The sequence below is a fragment of the Benincasa hispida genome, chromosome 2, assembly GCF_009727055.1.
Source record: "Benincasa hispida cultivar B227 chromosome 2, ASM972705v1, whole genome shotgun sequence".
Classification (NCBI taxonomy): domain Eukaryota; kingdom Viridiplantae; phylum Streptophyta; class Magnoliopsida; order Cucurbitales; family Cucurbitaceae; genus Benincasa; species Benincasa hispida.
Genome location: NC_052350.1, coordinates 24,912,481 through 24,929,714, shown reverse-complemented (window position 1 = coordinate 24,929,714; position 17,234 = coordinate 24,912,481). Strand labels below are relative to the sequence as shown.

Here is a 17,234-nt window from a genome sequence, read left to right as displayed (position 1 = left end):
CTATATCACTGATCAAATTTGGTTCGTTCCTAGTTTTAAAAGAAAAAGTTTGATTTATTGACCAAAGTATTCTTAAAATTTTAAAATACAAATTATCGTGAATAACTCATCCACATAAATTTTTAATATAGTATCAAAGCATAAGATCATGTATTTTAGCTCATGTAATATCATTTCTTCTTTTTAAAGGAATGTGAATAATGTAAAAGTAGATGCAAAATTGACAATTGATATATGAAATCTTAGGTTAGAAAAGAAAGTTGAATAATGTAAAAGTCAGTGTGTGTTTATAGTTGATTTGTTTCAATTTGTAACGGGATTTCAGGTGTAATTTTGTTAAGGACTTAAAAGGTGGGTTTTCATTCAATAGATGTACCAAAAACTTAGGTCTTCTTATTTTATTCTCCATAGCCAAAGTAACGCAGTTTGTTTGCCTTTATAAATACATCTAATAAGCAAGAAAGCTGTTGAAAAATAATAAACAATTAAACCATCAAATACATCCACTATTATATCAGATAGCCAACGATCATACTTGTAGTGCTACCAAAGAAAAGGTGACAAGGTAAGACGTCATTCTATTTATCAAGTTATTTTCATTTAGAAGATCTATCAAACTTGGCCCTCAGGTGCCTCCATGCTTGTTTCAAGTTCAATCAGATGAGATATACTAAAAAGATGATGCTATTTTATTCTTTATCCCACTAATCCGAACATAGTTTATAGATAAAACTATCAAATACTTCTTTAATGTCGATTGTTCAATCTCTACCTTGTAATTGTTGAATAACAAAAATAACTTTTTTTAAAAAAAATGAAAACCTTATTCTATGCCCAAATACATTGATAGAGCCTGAATGAGCAAATTCCGACAAACTAATAAACAATATAAACCATCCTCGATTTTTCAATAAGACTGACCACAGGTTTTTTTTAGTACAACAATTGAAGTAGGGAGATTCGAACCATGAAACTCGTGGTTTCTAATACACTCGAATGTCAATTGAACTATACTCGTCTTGGAGAATGACCATAGTTTTCACATTTATAATAAGGCGGATGATTTTATTTAGAAGCAGGTTCCACTCTTCAAACTTTGCAAGAGCTCCAAGTACCCTAAACTTTCGGGTATGATGTACCTATAATTTTTCAAAGGAAAAATACATTAATTGTAAGCAACTATACACTCCCTTAAGAATGCCCTCAGCAATAGGAGTGTTCAAATGACCCGACAATCTGAACAACACAGACTATCAATCCAAATTAGAAGAGTTGGTTGGGTTAGTTTTAATTTTTTGTTGAGTTAGATTGAATTTTTTATGTTTTTTTTCGAGTTGGGTTGGGTTCTGGTTTACTTTTAAAAATTCGGGTTGACCCAACCCAACCCGAATTTCTAATATAATTAAAATACATATATTATAACTTATAAATATTATAGTTTGTATATATTTTTATGATGTTTGTTTGAAGTTTGNATTTATATATATTTTTATGATTTTTGTATGAAGTTTGTAATAAATATCTTGGATTTTGATATTTAACCTTTCAGTTTTATGAAATTTTAATTATCAGTATGTGTTGTACACAAATTTAAATATTGTAAGTTAATAAAAAAATGTAATAAAAAAGAAAAGAAAAAGAATAAATAACCCGACAACCCAACCTAATCCAAATTTTAAGGATTAGGTTGGAGACCTTATTAGGGTCATTCGGCTTGTCAATCCGACCAACCCGAATTTTAGGTTGGTCCATAAAATCTCTCCAATCCAACCCAACTCATGTACACTCCATTGGAAATTATTGTTGATTTAAGAAATTTTGTACCTATTACAAATCGTTTAAATCCATGATTTTTTATGGAAAATTTTCAGAAATGGCTCTTAAAATATTTCAAACTTTCAAAACTAGCATCTATTTAGAAAATTTGTTGAAATAATTTTTCTCACTTCATCTTGACCAAGATTGACCACCGAGATTTGCATAAAAAAATTATTTTTTCATCTCATGGATTTTAGACTCGACAAAGTCTCAAATTAACACCAGGATTCTATTAATTTTTCCAAATATATTATATAATCTTTCCAAATCTTATACCAAATCTTATATCTTTTCAAAATTTCTCCAAATTCAATTATCTTTACCAAACATAATATCAAATTTTGAGTAATTTTTCAAAATTAATTTTCTATTTCCACAATTATCTGGATTTCCAAATTTTCAAATGAATTTACAAATTATGCAAATGAATTTTCATCTCAAGCAATTGCACTGTCGTTTTTAAATTTTGGAAAAGATCAAATTTTGCACAAAAATTGTAAAATTTCAAGAAATATATAAAATCCCGGAGTTAATCCTGCACAAAATTTTATTAAGAAAGCCCAAATATATAGAATCTCGAGGTTGTTCGAGATTTAACTGGAAAAGCCCAAAACATTTGGTACGATGAAAAAGTTAATTTTTTTCGTCTAAATCCTGATGGTCAATCTCAGATGAGATAGATCGAGAAAAACTATTTCAACAAATTTAAAACGGTGTTATTTATGAAAGATAGAAAGTTTAGGAGGCTAATTCCGACCCTTTCTCAATTTTTACCACTAAGATCAACAAAACTCGTAATTTAAGCAGGTAATGGTCGAGAAACAAATTTAAAGCCATGGACAAAATAGTATATAATACCCATGTCGAAATAGGAAATCAATGATGACAAGAGCACAATTATGCTTGAATAACTGTGTCCTCCGAATCACATTTGCAACATTTGTCACAGGCAACAACCTGAATCCTTCAACCTCCCCATCTGCCATAAGTTTAGTCAGCAAAATTTAGTGGTTTCGAATTTCTAACTAAGATTTGTATTTAGAGGTATTTGGAGCGGTCTAGATTAAATTCAATGTAAGAGACCTCATCTAAATTTTGAATGATCATGTAAATGAAAATTGATCATGTTAACTAACCTTGATTCTTCGGTATAAAATTTTCAGGAAGCTTTAGATCGTAACAAAATAGAACATCTCTCTTGTAACTATAATCCTTGATGTCTGAATATGAAACGGCACCAACTGGCATGGCCCTGAAAAAAAAAAGCTTTATAAAGTCACCAGGTTTACGTCTACCATAGCCATGTAATACAAGGTTAGACTAATAATGTGACATTATAATTATTTTTGTTATGAATTTACTTATTTGATATTGATCTTGGTATGCCTGCTTCCTCCTCACATTCCTTCATCAGATTCTCTCCGCAGGGGATGCCCTGAGGCTGTCACTAACATATCGTCAGGGGCTGGTTATAAAGGTACGATAATAATCATGATGTTCAGCATTCAAGTGCACATTTCTAACTTCTAATCTCCCCTGTTTTTTCCCCATTTCATCAGTATCCAACTTTTCTTATGCATTTCTCAAACCCTGTTTGGGCAGATTCTCTACTGCTCGTAGGAAATTATAAAAATTCACCCGTCTCAGCCAGAAATATAAATGTGTCAGTATCAGAACCTAGCTAATTTTGTAATTAACTATCCAACCTTATCATTCAAACAGAAAGTCAAATACAACTAAAAATCATCAGTGTAGCCTGCCTTAACTACATTTAACAAAACAGAGCAAATACGAGTCGACTGAAACTTAAACAGGCTCAATTTCACATAAAGGAATGCAATTCTAGAAAGCGTCTTTCATATAATTACATGCATAAGAAACAAAAGGGAATAAGAAAACAGAAATTTTATCCTCAGTCAATCGGAAAACTTTGCAAGCCTGTGTTTGAAAAATGGAAGGAGAAAGCAATTGTCAAATTATTAATATAATTAAATTTACCATAACTTATTAATAAATTCTTTTGTTGATAGATGATTCAACATAGTATCGAAATCGAAGATCTTGTGTTCAAACTTCAAACCTATGTAATGTCATTTTCTCGTCAATTACTATTGATTTTCACTTTTTAGATCTTTTACAAATATTCAAGTCCACAAGTTTGAGAAAATGTTAAAGTATTTATATAATTAAAACCATGGGAGGAAACCGCTTTTTTTTTTTTTAACATGAGATGTGACATGCAAGAAAACTAAACAACAGTTAAATATTGTCAATTACACACCAGCCCTCCAGCTACTAATTCATCCAGCATTCCAGGAAATGTTTGCTTCATTTGACTTCTTTTTGCTATCCACAAAAATTTCTTCCCATCCTTTTCAACATAACCATTCATCTGAACTCCATAAACCTGTGCTAAGAGAAGCACCAAGAGAAGGCAGGTAGAAGTTAGTTAGAGAAATCAATTAGTGGAATAGTTACTTCCAGCAATGTAGGCAGAATTGAATAGTACTGCAAAAATTACTTGAGATTTTGTATTTATATTGAAAAGGACGATCATATATTAGTAGGTTTCAACTTTATCTAGACCTAACAACCAAACTTGTATAAACATATGACATATTGCCTAATTCTTTGAGAGTTTATTACGGAAAAATAGAACAAGAAAATAGAAGTTCCCATAGTGCTGTAGAAGGGGAAAATTCACACCTTTATTCCAAAATAAGGAGCTGCTGCACGTTCAAGCGAGAAAAAAACCGGCCCACCAAAGGATGAAGTCACAGGGTACAGCTGACAGAGTTCATGGTTGTATGCTGTTAGCCACAACAAGCATTATCTTGTTCTAAAGTACCTATTCTAGAACGGAACAGCTTATTTGCGCATTAAACTGAGGAAGGCGATTATATTTTATATACAATGTCACAGTTACGATCCAAACAGCCAGGCACTGAGAAATATTTTAATCCTTGCTTTACATTGGAATTACAAGCAGTACCTCATTCCTTGTACCAGGAATAACTTCTTCACCCAAGCATTTGACTACATCTCCAACTGCATGCGTCCTATCTTCCGGTGTCTTTAGCGATTCATGCAATGTTAAACAAGCGCCAAATTCAACAGAATCATCTCGGGGGAATGTAAACACATTGGCATACTTCTTCAGGTGTCTACCGAAACTGCATAAGTTACATATCCATTGAATTTATCCATAACACACTATTAAATTAACGATTAACCCAAAAACTTAAGCCAGACGAAGACAAATTGAATATTATATAGATCCCAGTCTCGAGTAAATATTACAAGAGTTTGAACATTTGACCTCCTGTACCACGTGCTGTTATACAGTATTAAATCACCAATGGACCCAAAAGTTTAAGTTAATGGGTGAAAGTAAATTTAATATTATATAATCTAATACACACAACCTACTTTGATCAAACAGTACGAACAAGTAGCATGGACTACAAGAAGAGATGATATCTTCGATGTGCGTAGGAAAAAGAAAACAGTAGGAACCTCACCCGTGGTGCACATAACCAAGAATTAGGTCATCGATGACAAACGGAAGAAATTCGGATTGCATATCCTGTTAGAAAATTTAATCAATTCAAAACAGATATGGAACTGCATTTCAATCAATCTATAGCTTTTCCTGCGCTGAATTTGAAATAAAACGAATTAAAGCAAACAATTACTGCCGAAATACATACTTAGAACATTCAAACATAAGGAAAAAGGAGAAAGAGACCTACTGATCCGCGATTGCAGAGCTTGACCTTCTCGAAATAGCCTGTAAGATCTGAGGGATCATCCTGAAAGCTTTCTGGCAAGGAAATGTGGACAGCGTCTTCCCAAGTGAAACTGCTGCTGGTGACCGATACAGAACGAAAGGCGAAGGTCATCGAACGAAATGTAGGTGGCGTTAGGAACCTCGTGGGGGAAAACATGGAAGCATTGCAGATTGAAGAGAAAGCGTGAGAGATACAAAATGTGTGTGAAGCGAGAGATTTGCAGGCCATGTGTGGAATTGGAGGAGAGGTAGCCATAAGCATTAACTACCAGAACAGATAGCAAAAAATCGATGAATAGGCGTCGTGGAACTCATCTTTTTAAAATCAAGGCTTAAATACTACTTTTTTTTTTTTTTTTTTTTTTTTTTTTTTTTTTTTTTTTTCCCTTTTTTTTTTTTTTTAAAATTTTTTTTTTTTTTTTTTTTTTTTTTTTTTTTACTTTGGTTCTTTATCCTCTTATTTCTCTTTTAAAGTACTTTAATTTGTTTTGGTCTTATATTTTTAAAATATGGTTTAAATTTTTTTTAGTCCATAAACTTTTAAATTTTGATTTATTTTTCTCCTAAATTTTTACAAATATCTACTTTAGTCCTTGAATTTTTAAAAAGTATTTATTTTGGTCCCTATGGTTAGAATTATGTTAACATGTTAAAGATAAAATAAAATCTATTTAAGGATAAAATTGCATCTAACATAGATTGAATAAGATGAGGTGAAGTAAAATATCAATAACCAACGTGTCAAAATAGTGAACAACGAAAATCTTAGACACAAAAGGACTTTTGAGATCACCTACAGAAAATCGATTTATCACCTCATTCAAAATTGAAACCCTCAATTTTTTTAGCATGACTAACTTATTTGACAGTTTAGTCATCTAAAAATACAAGTCATTTCACTGTTATGTTTAAGAGTAAATAAAATCTTAATAGCAAGAACTAAATTAAGCACTTTTTAAAAGTGCAAGGACTAAAATAGACGTTTTTTAAAGTTTGTAAACCAAAATAAAATAAGATTCAAAGTTCAAGAACCAAAATAAGATTTAAACCTTCAAAATATTCATTTTGGTCCTATTTTCAAAAGGATTTATTTTGGTCCTTATACTTTTTAAGGATGATTCATTTTGGTTTTTAAACTTATAAAAAGGGATCAATTTAGTCTTTCAAAAATGAAACTAAAAATGTAAATAAAGTGACGAAAATTGTCAAAAGTATGTGCAGAGGCCAAAATCAACCAAAATTAAAAGTACATGATCAAATTAACCAAGGTTCAAAGTACAAGGATTAAATGAATTAAAGTAAAATAATAATATAAAGATTGAAATGAACATTTTAAAATATAGGGACCAAAATGAACTAAAGCTAAAAGTAGAAAGATCAAAGTTTTGATTAAACCTAAAACCAAATTGGAATACAATCTCAAAAGGGGCAATTGCAGAAATTTAAAAAATGTTTTTAAAAATTAGGCCGGTGTCCCATGTTCATGGATTTTTAAAAAATGTCAAAAATCGATAAGCTCAGCCCAATTTCACTAATGGATTGAAAAGAAAAGATCGAAAATACCCTTACGCATTTGAATAAGTTTGCACTCACTTTTTCATCTTCACGTAACTTTGGGGTTTGTTGTAGCCTACAACGTCGATTCCTTCTTCTCCCATACCAACTCCAACGGAATCTCCACCTACTCCTGAAAGTTTTTCTCCTACTCCGACCAGTCCTATTGTCTTCCGTTGAGGTTTTGGTACTGGTGCCTAGCAAGAAGGAGTCCAAGAAGCACAAAGCACCAGCTCCTTCTCTAAGGTTTCTTGGTCCACTTGCGCCTCCTTCCGAAGCCTAACAGCTACGAAGCACAGATACTTCATGTGAGGCAAAGAATCAGTATCAAACACGTATCGAATACCGATACTTTCAGATACTTCCCAGATACGTATCTAACATGCGATTTGACGTATCTATACTTTCAGATACTTTCCAGCTACGTAACTGACACGTGATTTGATGTATCTATTTCTATGCGTATTTTTTTCTTAAGAAAAAAGACAAGTAACTCATCTATCTTTCCCAATCTAAAATTAGGCAACTTATTTAAAAAGCTCACTACTCGAGTCCAAAACTAAAAGAAAAAAAATGACAGACCAAACCCCAGATTAAAATCATCTAATCTCCATTTTCACATTTGAATCCCCACAAAGTCTACCAAAATATAAACTATTTGGATATCTTCAACAATAAGTTCTTCGTTTATCTTCATACTCCTCTTTCTAATCTTCTTCTTCTTCTTTTTTGCAATATGAGTCACTTTTCTTTTTCATTTTATTAACTACTATACTTCAACATCTTAGATGTTGCTTTTTTTGTATTGTATTTCAGTGTTTGTATTCTATTTTGTGCTATTGTTATTAATTTGTATGCTAAATTTATCTATATCCTAGAATTTTTAAAGAAAAAAATGTATCTTCAACGTATCCGTACCCTCATTTTTTAGAAATATATATATAAAAAATGATGCATCCTTAGACGTATCCGTATCTTAGTTTTTGATTTGGATGACGAGAGAGATGAGAGGTAGAGATGTTCCACTGAGTGTAACGTCCGGATCCTTACACATTATGATCCGACCACTACGACATGCATACTTAGACTTTTCTATCATGAGATGAGTTTTGGTGAAAATTTTAAAGAACATACATATCTAAATTTTATTAATTAGATAGAAAAACTATATAAAAAGTTTATTTATCAAAACACCAGGATCAGTAAAACATTATCGTGATGGTACAAAATGCATGTTGCCTATAATAGTGAGTTTGATGGTTGGCCATTTGAGCGACGTTCAATTCTGCCATCTACGCTGTGTCCTTACCTACAAAGTCTGTAAAAATATGGGATGAGTATATAATATACCCAGTAAGTAGTTCTCACGTAGGGTAGTAACCAAATGCACAATCACAAGCAACATGTCATGAAAACATATGGTTGGGAGCGAAAACGTATAATAACATGTAGTGGTCGGTTATGCTTCCAACATAAATCTCTCCGCCCTGATAGAAAGATGAGGACCTAAGTGAAAACTAACTCATCTGATGATTAGCTGGTCATGCAGTCAGTAGGGCCAGAGTCGAATCCAACATCAACAATTAGCATAAACGTAATGTTGGACTAGAGGGGTGCAACCATACATACCCTGCTAGTCCCTAGCATAAACATAACATAAGATTAGGCCTGGAGGGGTGCAACCATACATGCCCTGCCAGCCCTGGAAGCATAAATTTCTCCGCCCTGATAGGAAGATGAGGACTTAAGCGGAAACTAACCCATCTGATGATTAGCGGGTCATGCAGTCAGTAGGGCCAGAGTCGCATCCAACATCAACCATTAGCATAAACGTAATGTTGGACTAGAGGGGTGCTGTCTCTTATACACATCTAGATGTGTATAAGAGACAGGTTTGCAACCATACATACCCTGCTAGTCCCTAGCATAAACATAACATAAGATTAGGCCTGGAGGCTGTCTCTTATACACATCTAGATGTGTATAAGAGACAGATCATGCAGTCAGTAGGGCCAGAGTCGAATCCAACATCAACCATTAGCATAAACGTAATGTTGGACTAGAGGGGTGCTGTCTCTTATACACATCTAGATGTGTATAAGAGACAGTCTTTAGCGTGGTGGTACAAAATGCATATGCCTATAATAGTGAGTTTGATGGTTGGCCATTTGAGCGACGTCCAATTCTGCCATCTACGCTGTGTCCTTACCTACAAAGTCTGTAAAAATATGGGATGAGTATATAATATACCCAGTAAGTAGTTCTCACGTAGGGTAGTGACCAAATGCACAATCACAAGCAACATGTCATGAAAACATATGGTTGGGAGCGAAAACGTATAATAACATGTAGTGGTCGGTTATGCTTCCAACATAAATCTCTCCGCCCTGATAGAAAGATGAGGACCTAAGTGAAAACTAACTCATCTGATGATTAGCTGGTCATGCCTGTCTCTTATACACATCTAGATGTGTATAAGAGACAGGTATAATAACATGTAGTGGTCGGTTATGCTTCCAACATAAATCTCTCCGCCCTGATAGAAAGATGAGGACCTAAGTGAAAACTAACTCATCTGATGATTAGCTGGTCATGCAGTCAGTAGGGCCAGAGTCGCATCCAGCATCAACCATTAACATAAACGTAAGATTAGACTAGAAGCATAACTTACACCTAATCAAAACTTGATTTTAATGTAATCGTGAACAAACATAATGCATGGGGTCCCTTGTAGCTGTCTCTTATACACATCTAGATGTGTATAAGAGACAGCTCCACTCTCGCTAGTTTTCACGCGTGGTTGCCTTCACTGCTTGTGGATTCCACTTCCTCTTTTTAACTCTTTCAAATTTTAAGAGTATATGGGCAATTAATTCACCTCCAATTCTTCCAATGAGCAGTGCCCAAACAAAAAATTATCTACTGCCCGTTGTCTCCTGAATTAGCTAGCGTCCAACTTCTAATTAATCCTCCTTGATTCTGCTCCCTTATTCATTATTTTTGGATAAGAAATAAATTTCCTATTTTTTCCCTTCTAAATTTTCACCCGATTTTCCTATTAAATTTATATATTTTTCATTCTTAATTATATTTTTTATTTGTTTTCCTGCTTTCTATATTAGGGTTAGGGTATTACATTTACCACCTCTCTAAACAAAATTTCGTCCTGCTTAATATTTGACATTTAATTTTCTGTATGCGTACAAATCTAGGTCATTACACTGGGCGTGTCAATTTGTCCACACTAGATTTTCTGAGAGATTTATTTCGTGAAGTTGAACTTATGTTTATGTTGATTTTATGTGATATGGTTCAATCTCTAGTACTTGATCTTCTTATTCTCTCTTGATTGAATGCGTACACTTGACTTGAGGAAGTAGAGCGCATGGTGTTCTTAAAGTTAGAAGTCCTAGAAGAATCTTTGTACCTTCAGAGCTTGACGAGTGGTTCAGTCTTCAGGAATCAAGGAGTCTTCTGATTGTAGAGAATTCCCTCTAGGCTTTTTGGAGTGTAGAATTGTTGACCCTCACAAAAGAAAGAACTCCTCTATTTATAGAGTTTTCAGGGTGGGTTTCATGGGTCTGGGCTTGGTTGGTCCATAGACCTGGCTCTTGGTCCAGCTAATTGAATTTGAGTCTTATTTGACATTTTGGTCAAATTAATCCTATTTTTGGGCTCAATTGGAGTTTAGCCTAAATAGTAATAACAAATTGGACCAAATTAATTTTGTTCAAAGTTCATGAAGGAAACATGTGGCATCATCAAAATTCGCCGATGTCTTCAACTTCAATTTGGGACACATGTCAACTTATAATTAATCTCAAATTCAATTATTTAGAATTTCGTCATTAATTTAGTAAATAGCATGACAATTTGCGATTGGTCCAAAATTTCTTATTCAACCGTATCAACTCTCAATAATTGAAAAAAATGTTTATATGTTTTTTTTCTTGCACCCGTTTGTTATCTTAGAGGAGAAAAGTTTTTTTTTCTTTTAAAAAACAAAAACAAAAACCCTATAATGAAGCTTGGTAATATTTAGCTAGCTATAGGATTATTGTGTTATTTATATGTTCATCCTTTCCTGTTTCCTTTTTTCTTCTTCTTCTTTTTTTTTTTTTTTTTTTTTTTTTTTGTTAGTTTTTATTACATCCATGATAATGATTAATCCCTCACATTTTTTAAGTTTTTAAAAATATATAATGAATATATATATAATTTTAGAAACACATTAACGAAAGATAGTATTATTCAATTTTTCTTAAAATATCTTATTTGGAATAAATGAATTAATTTATTTTATTATGCACTATAATTTTATAAGTCACTAATGCAAAGATTTTTTTCATAAAATAATTTTATTTAAAAATTAGAAGCTACATCGACTAATACTTTCTTCAATTAAATAAAATTTATAAAATTGTGATAAGTTAGAATATGAAAAGCTTAGAATATAAAATATTTAGTTAATTTATTTTTAAAATTTTATTCATAAAAATGCATACAACCTTACATTTAATTCTAATTAAATATATTTAAATTCTAAATGAAAAAAACCACGTGCAAAACACATGTGTAGAAACCTATTACTAATAAAAGTCATTTGAATTATTCTAAATTTTGATAATAATATCTTCCTAAAAAAAGCTCTTACGACAACATTTTCGCACATGAAGTGTTCCTTTTTTATTTTAATAATCAAACTTGCATTTTTGGGAATGCTCATAAATTGATCGACCTAAGTCGTTTCAGTTGGTTTTGCAGTCTTTAGATTTTTTTTTTATATATATATATATATATTTGCTGGGAGTGAAATAAAACGTATATTAAGTACTTGTTTGAAAAAAATAATTCGTGCAATATTTTTTACCACACATTTTTATCACATGGGTAATTAAAACAAACACAATTCTCTTAAGAAAAATTAAAAGAGAGAGAGAGAAGAAAAAGAAATAAACTCAAATCGAAGACCACCACCAGTAGCCACCTTGTATTACCTACATGAAAACGGTGTTACAAATTTTACGGCACAGTTAAAAATAACAAACTTATCCCCCAGTCCATTTTAATCTACTGCCGGCTCAACTCAAGACCAATCATTCAAAAAAAAAAAGAAAAAAAAAAAAAAAAGAGAAGTTTGTACGGATGATTTCTTTTTAGATATCTAAATGAAATTTGGCCCAAAAATGACATTTCACGTATGAAATTACCGTTTTGCCTTCAAATCGCACGCGAGACTTTGATGCTCAAACAAATTCTCTTTTCTTCCTCTTGTTTTTCACTCTTTCCTATTGTTCAAACATAATTGCAACTTTTTTCTTTGACTTTTTGTTTTGTTTAGATTCTTATTCTTGTTTCTCGTTTCTATCTGTCGCTTCTCGCGCTCTAGCTTTTTTTTTTTCCTCCGATTTTTTGCTAAAAAAAAATTGTAGAAAGAAGAAGGAGAAAAGTGAAGAAGAAGACGACAACAACGACAATGAAGAACGCAGAAAAAAATGGTAGAAGAAGACGACGATGATCATGCAATAAAAAAATAATAAAGGAAAGAAGAAGAGGATAACGACGCAAAAAACAAAAAAAAAAACGAAACAAGAAAAAAAAAAGTAGAAAAAAGGAAAAAAAGGAAACAAAAGCGGCAAAAAGAAGAAGGAAGAAAAAAAGAAGAAAGAAGAAAGAAAGATTGAGATGGAAATTTCAGAGGATGATAACATTAGCTGGAGTCCAAAAACCATTTGTTTTAAAAGTTAAGGCTACTTTTCATTTAACCCCTATAAAAGGGCTCCTCCATAAGTCTCTTTCGATCATGTACAAGAGAGAGAGTAGAGAAAGCTTTTCTCTAGAGTAGCCAGTGGCCGTCCGATGAGTTGGATCAGTACCGTTCATCACTAATCCGAAACGGTGTCGTCGTGCCAGCACAGGAGCATGAATATACATCGTCTAAGGATATAGCCTCGAGTCTTAAGACGCTTAAGCACCAGCAGACAACGTTTCCTCCGCCGGTTCCTCCGCCGTGGTTTCTCCGCCGTCGTCAAAGGGAGGCCGACGGTGACGACCATGACCCGTAGGAGAAATGAAGTGGAAGAGTGTGTACGTGTGGGCTAATTAAATAGAGGCTTCATAGGGAAATTAATTGAAATAATATATATTAATTGTCATATGGATCCCCACATTTTTAGTTGGATGTCATTTCAATAATTATACGCTTTTTACTTGGCTATTATTCTGTCCACTGCAGGAAAAATGTGTTGAATTATTTTTGGGTGAATGAGGGGCAGGCAAGGCAACATAGTACTGGACATTTCAGAATTATTTTTAACCCCATAATGTAATGTTTGTTACAATAATTTGTTTGAGAACATAATAATAAGAATGATTAAAAAAGATTCGAAGGCGGGGGGCAAAAATGGTAGGCAGGGGCAGACATTTGAGACAGTGATGTTGAGAGAATAAGGGGAATTGTGGGGACGGAATTAAGGCCCAAATTATCGAGATCCTGAATTCATCTGACGCGGCTCTTGTTTGTGCCTTATCAGAAATAACATAATATGGCCTGTTTTGTAGGTTTATTTGGATGGACCCGATACGCTGATACCAAATCTCCCAATTCTTGCCTCTCCTCTCTGTTTTTCGAATCTTATCTGATTATTTTTTTTAAAAAAAAAAATTCTTTTTTTTTATGTGCTTTGTGAAAAATTGGAGAGCATTTTGGTCTCTTTGCCACATTGTATTTCGGTTGGGTTTGAGTTTGAGGGGTCTACTAACCAAGATTTTTTCAAATTATAACTTTTGTTTGAGAATTTTCACAGGGTTTATTTGGTAGAAAATTTGAAAATAAAAACTTGAAAACAAGAGATACAATGAAAATAATGTTTATTTGATGTTTTTAGATACGTGCTTGGTAGCTAATTCAAAAATTGAATTCTAATTTAAACTATTGTTTAAAATGTGTTTGATAGTATATTATCAACTGTTAGGTTTGGTTAGTTGACAATATTTGTTTAAGTTGTGATGTGGTGCTACTACTATAGATGTTAAACAAAATATCTTAACACTTATGGTTTCGGACAGTTTGTTGTTTTCTCAAGATGAGGTTACTACAAGTCTTTTTGTTTCCTTATCGCGAAGATTTTGACATTCCTTTTTCGAAATTATATTCTCCTTTTCTGTGGGAGTTAGATTGTATTAGAGTTTCCTTATCTATTCCGCTGCGTATTTAAGGCCTACAATATTGATTGCTAGGGTTGTCGATTTCACGAAAGAGATAGATGATTGTTGGCTCCATGTGTGAATTCTTGAGAGGCTGTTTCTTCAGTATCCTTCGAGGAGAAGACTGTTTGTCTATTGCCTGAATGTTCTCATATAGAGAATATAGTTCAAGCCAATAGTGAAGCCAAAATTGGTTCCCAAACCTTGGGGGACCTAAGTTCATATAGTGAAGTGATCTTCACTTGAAAGCAAGAAAGATAAGCAACAACGGTCTCTCACTTAGGGGGAGCCTAAGTGTCCGTCCAGGTGTCCTATACGATGTCAGTTCTTAGGAGGAGCCTAAGTAATATAGAGAGTGTGTCTCGCACTTAAGGGGAGCCTAAGTATTAGTTCGAGAGTATTAGAGCTATATGTGTCACTAATATTGCCAATCAATAGATAAATACAATATTGTAATTTTTTTACCTTACATTAGTGGAATTATCTTTATTGGGTGAATTGTCTCCAAGACATAGGTGGTATTCACCGAATTGGATTGACAATTATTGTGTTCAAACTATTCGCTTTATCCTCTTTTACTATGATGTGTTAATAAGTGTTATACCATCTTGCTTAACATCTTTCATCTAGCATAGCATTACCTTGGTGTATTTTTCATTAATCATAAAGCTACTTATAGTTCTAAATATTAGGTCAACTATAAGGGGTGGTTGCATATATAAATGACAAGTTGGCTCACAATAATAGCAATTATAGCACAATATAAAATATTTTACAAATATGGCAAAAAATTAACCCAACCCATGCAAAAGACCAAGAAGCCCCAAATAACCAAACCCAATTATATAGCCCATAGATTGTGCATCCAGATTCAGCAGATTTCTTCATTGTTGAAGCTATCAATAATAACTTCTATCATCATTAATAGATCAGACTTTAATCACATAACATAAGTCTATAAGTGATATATTGCTATTAGTAATCATCACTAATAGACTTCAAACATGGTAGAATTTTCCATTTTAATGATAGCAAATCTAATAGAGTCTATCATCTTTTATTATCGTGTTCTTGTCAACTGCTCCAACAGTGTCGAGCCTCGCAAAAGAAGTCTCCAACCAATCCCATGCACCTTGGGTAGTTGTAGACCAACTTCTCCTTGATTGATGATCCGCCATACAAGACTGACCGATTATCTCTACCATGTGTTTCAAGTTGATCGACAACTGCCCAAGACTCAGTAAAATGGGTTGGAGACTTCTTCTGTGCGGGTCGATGTTGTTTGCGACAACGGCATGTCAACATTGTACCGTCCGGTATGGATTGGGAAGGGATGCTTGTTGTGGTTGCCATAGAATCCTCATAGGAGGGCGGAGTTGAACTAGACAGATGACCTTACAATTTGTATATCAACTCAACATGGGAAGAGTGAGGTTTTTGCATGTAATTAAGAAAATTGTTTTGTTCCAGCTTAATCGTGAGTTCATTGGGAGGCTGCCAAAGATGGAGTTTGCAAAAGATATGGTAGGAATAATGAGTGGAGACTCAGCAACTCCCTTAACAATTTGGTTCTACATTCTTAAAATTGCTTTTGAAGTGGTATTCATTCAATTATGTGGGACAAAATCACTTTTCCAATGTTTTCCTTTTATTAAACACCTGTGCTTTTTAACTTTTATGTTATTTTCATATATGATAACAACGGTATTACTCTATTTGAATGTCATGTTCAAAATCACAGTTTTAATCATCCAGTGTATAAAACTAACAAATTGCTATTGTTTGTCTTCTTCTTCGATTCCTGTATCTAACAAATTTCCATTAATGGTAGACGAATCTTAAACGGACAGTAAAGAATTAGATATCAGTGGTTCAATAGAGATGAATACATACAAGTATGGATTTCGTGGTTTTGCAATTCATGAGGAAATGATTTTTTTTTTTTTTTTTTATGAAGTTCACGATGAGTACATATAAGTATCGAAATCAATCTTCGGTATTATATACTTGTATATCTGATGTGAGTTACATTAATGTATTCTTATCTGATTTCTATTTGATCGTCATGAGATTACTATATAATGGATATCTGATTTCTATCTGGTTGTCATTTGAATAAGTTATATCTTATTTTAGTTTTTATATTTTTTTACAATATATTTCTATAATTATGGTTAAACTTCTAATAGTCGTTTTCCATATTGATCAATGGAATTGATTATCTCGGTTTAAGTTCAATTTTAAAGTTAATATCTTCTAATATAATGTTTCTCTTCGAATTCAGGTTTATTTTACAATAAAGTTACCGTAATTATGCATGAACAACCATGGCTATAACAATATATATTCAACTCAACAACATATAACAATAATAGATATGTAATACACAATTTTGGTAAAAACTTTTTATTCTTGAAGAATTTACAATATATTTTATTATCAATCAAAAACATATGTGCTGAAAGTCTAAAATAAAAGTTTAACATTGTATGACAACCTCGTTCAACGTGTTATCAACAAAAAGATATAAATCTAACATCAAAATCTACAAATTTTTCAAAGGAAAAATATCTCATTTTGGTTGTGAAATGTTCAGGTCAAAACCAGGTGCTTTAATAATGGTGTATGTATTTCGCATCTTTTTTTAAAATTTGTGTTTTTTTTCCATTTTCAAATCAGCAGCTGTGGGTGTGGGTTGAAATTTTCTTTTTGGTCATTCAATTTCCACTTTAGGCTTATCTTGTGAAGATTTTCTCATTTTCATTTTATTATTAACAACCTAAATGATAGAGAATGAATTAGAAACAAGTATAACATAGTAATTAGAAAGTAATTGTATATTGTTCAGATAGTAATCAAATAGCAA

At 32.7% G+C, this 17,234-nt stretch overlaps 1 protein-coding gene across 1 annotated transcript; it reads right to left on the bottom strand.

Annotated features, from left to right (window-relative positions):
- Nucleotides 1-787: 787 nt before the first annotated feature.
- LOC120070809 (nudix hydrolase 20, chloroplastic-like) lies at nt 788-5,923 on the bottom strand. Its single transcript, XM_039022692.1, has 9 exons — nt 5,571-5,923; nt 5,340-5,404; nt 4,811-4,991; nt 4,525-4,605; nt 4,100-4,225; nt 3,180-3,259; nt 2,955-3,070; nt 2,677-2,797; nt 788-1,139 (listed from the first exon to the last, which is right to left on the bottom strand). Exons 1-9 carry the CDS (start codon nt 5,868-5,870, stop codon nt 1,070-1,072), a joined length of 1,140 nt encoding a protein of 379 aa, XP_038878620.1. The 5' UTR covers nt 5,871-5,923; the 3' UTR covers nt 788-1,069.
- Between the last annotated feature and the right edge of the window lie 11,311 nt (nt 5,924-17,234).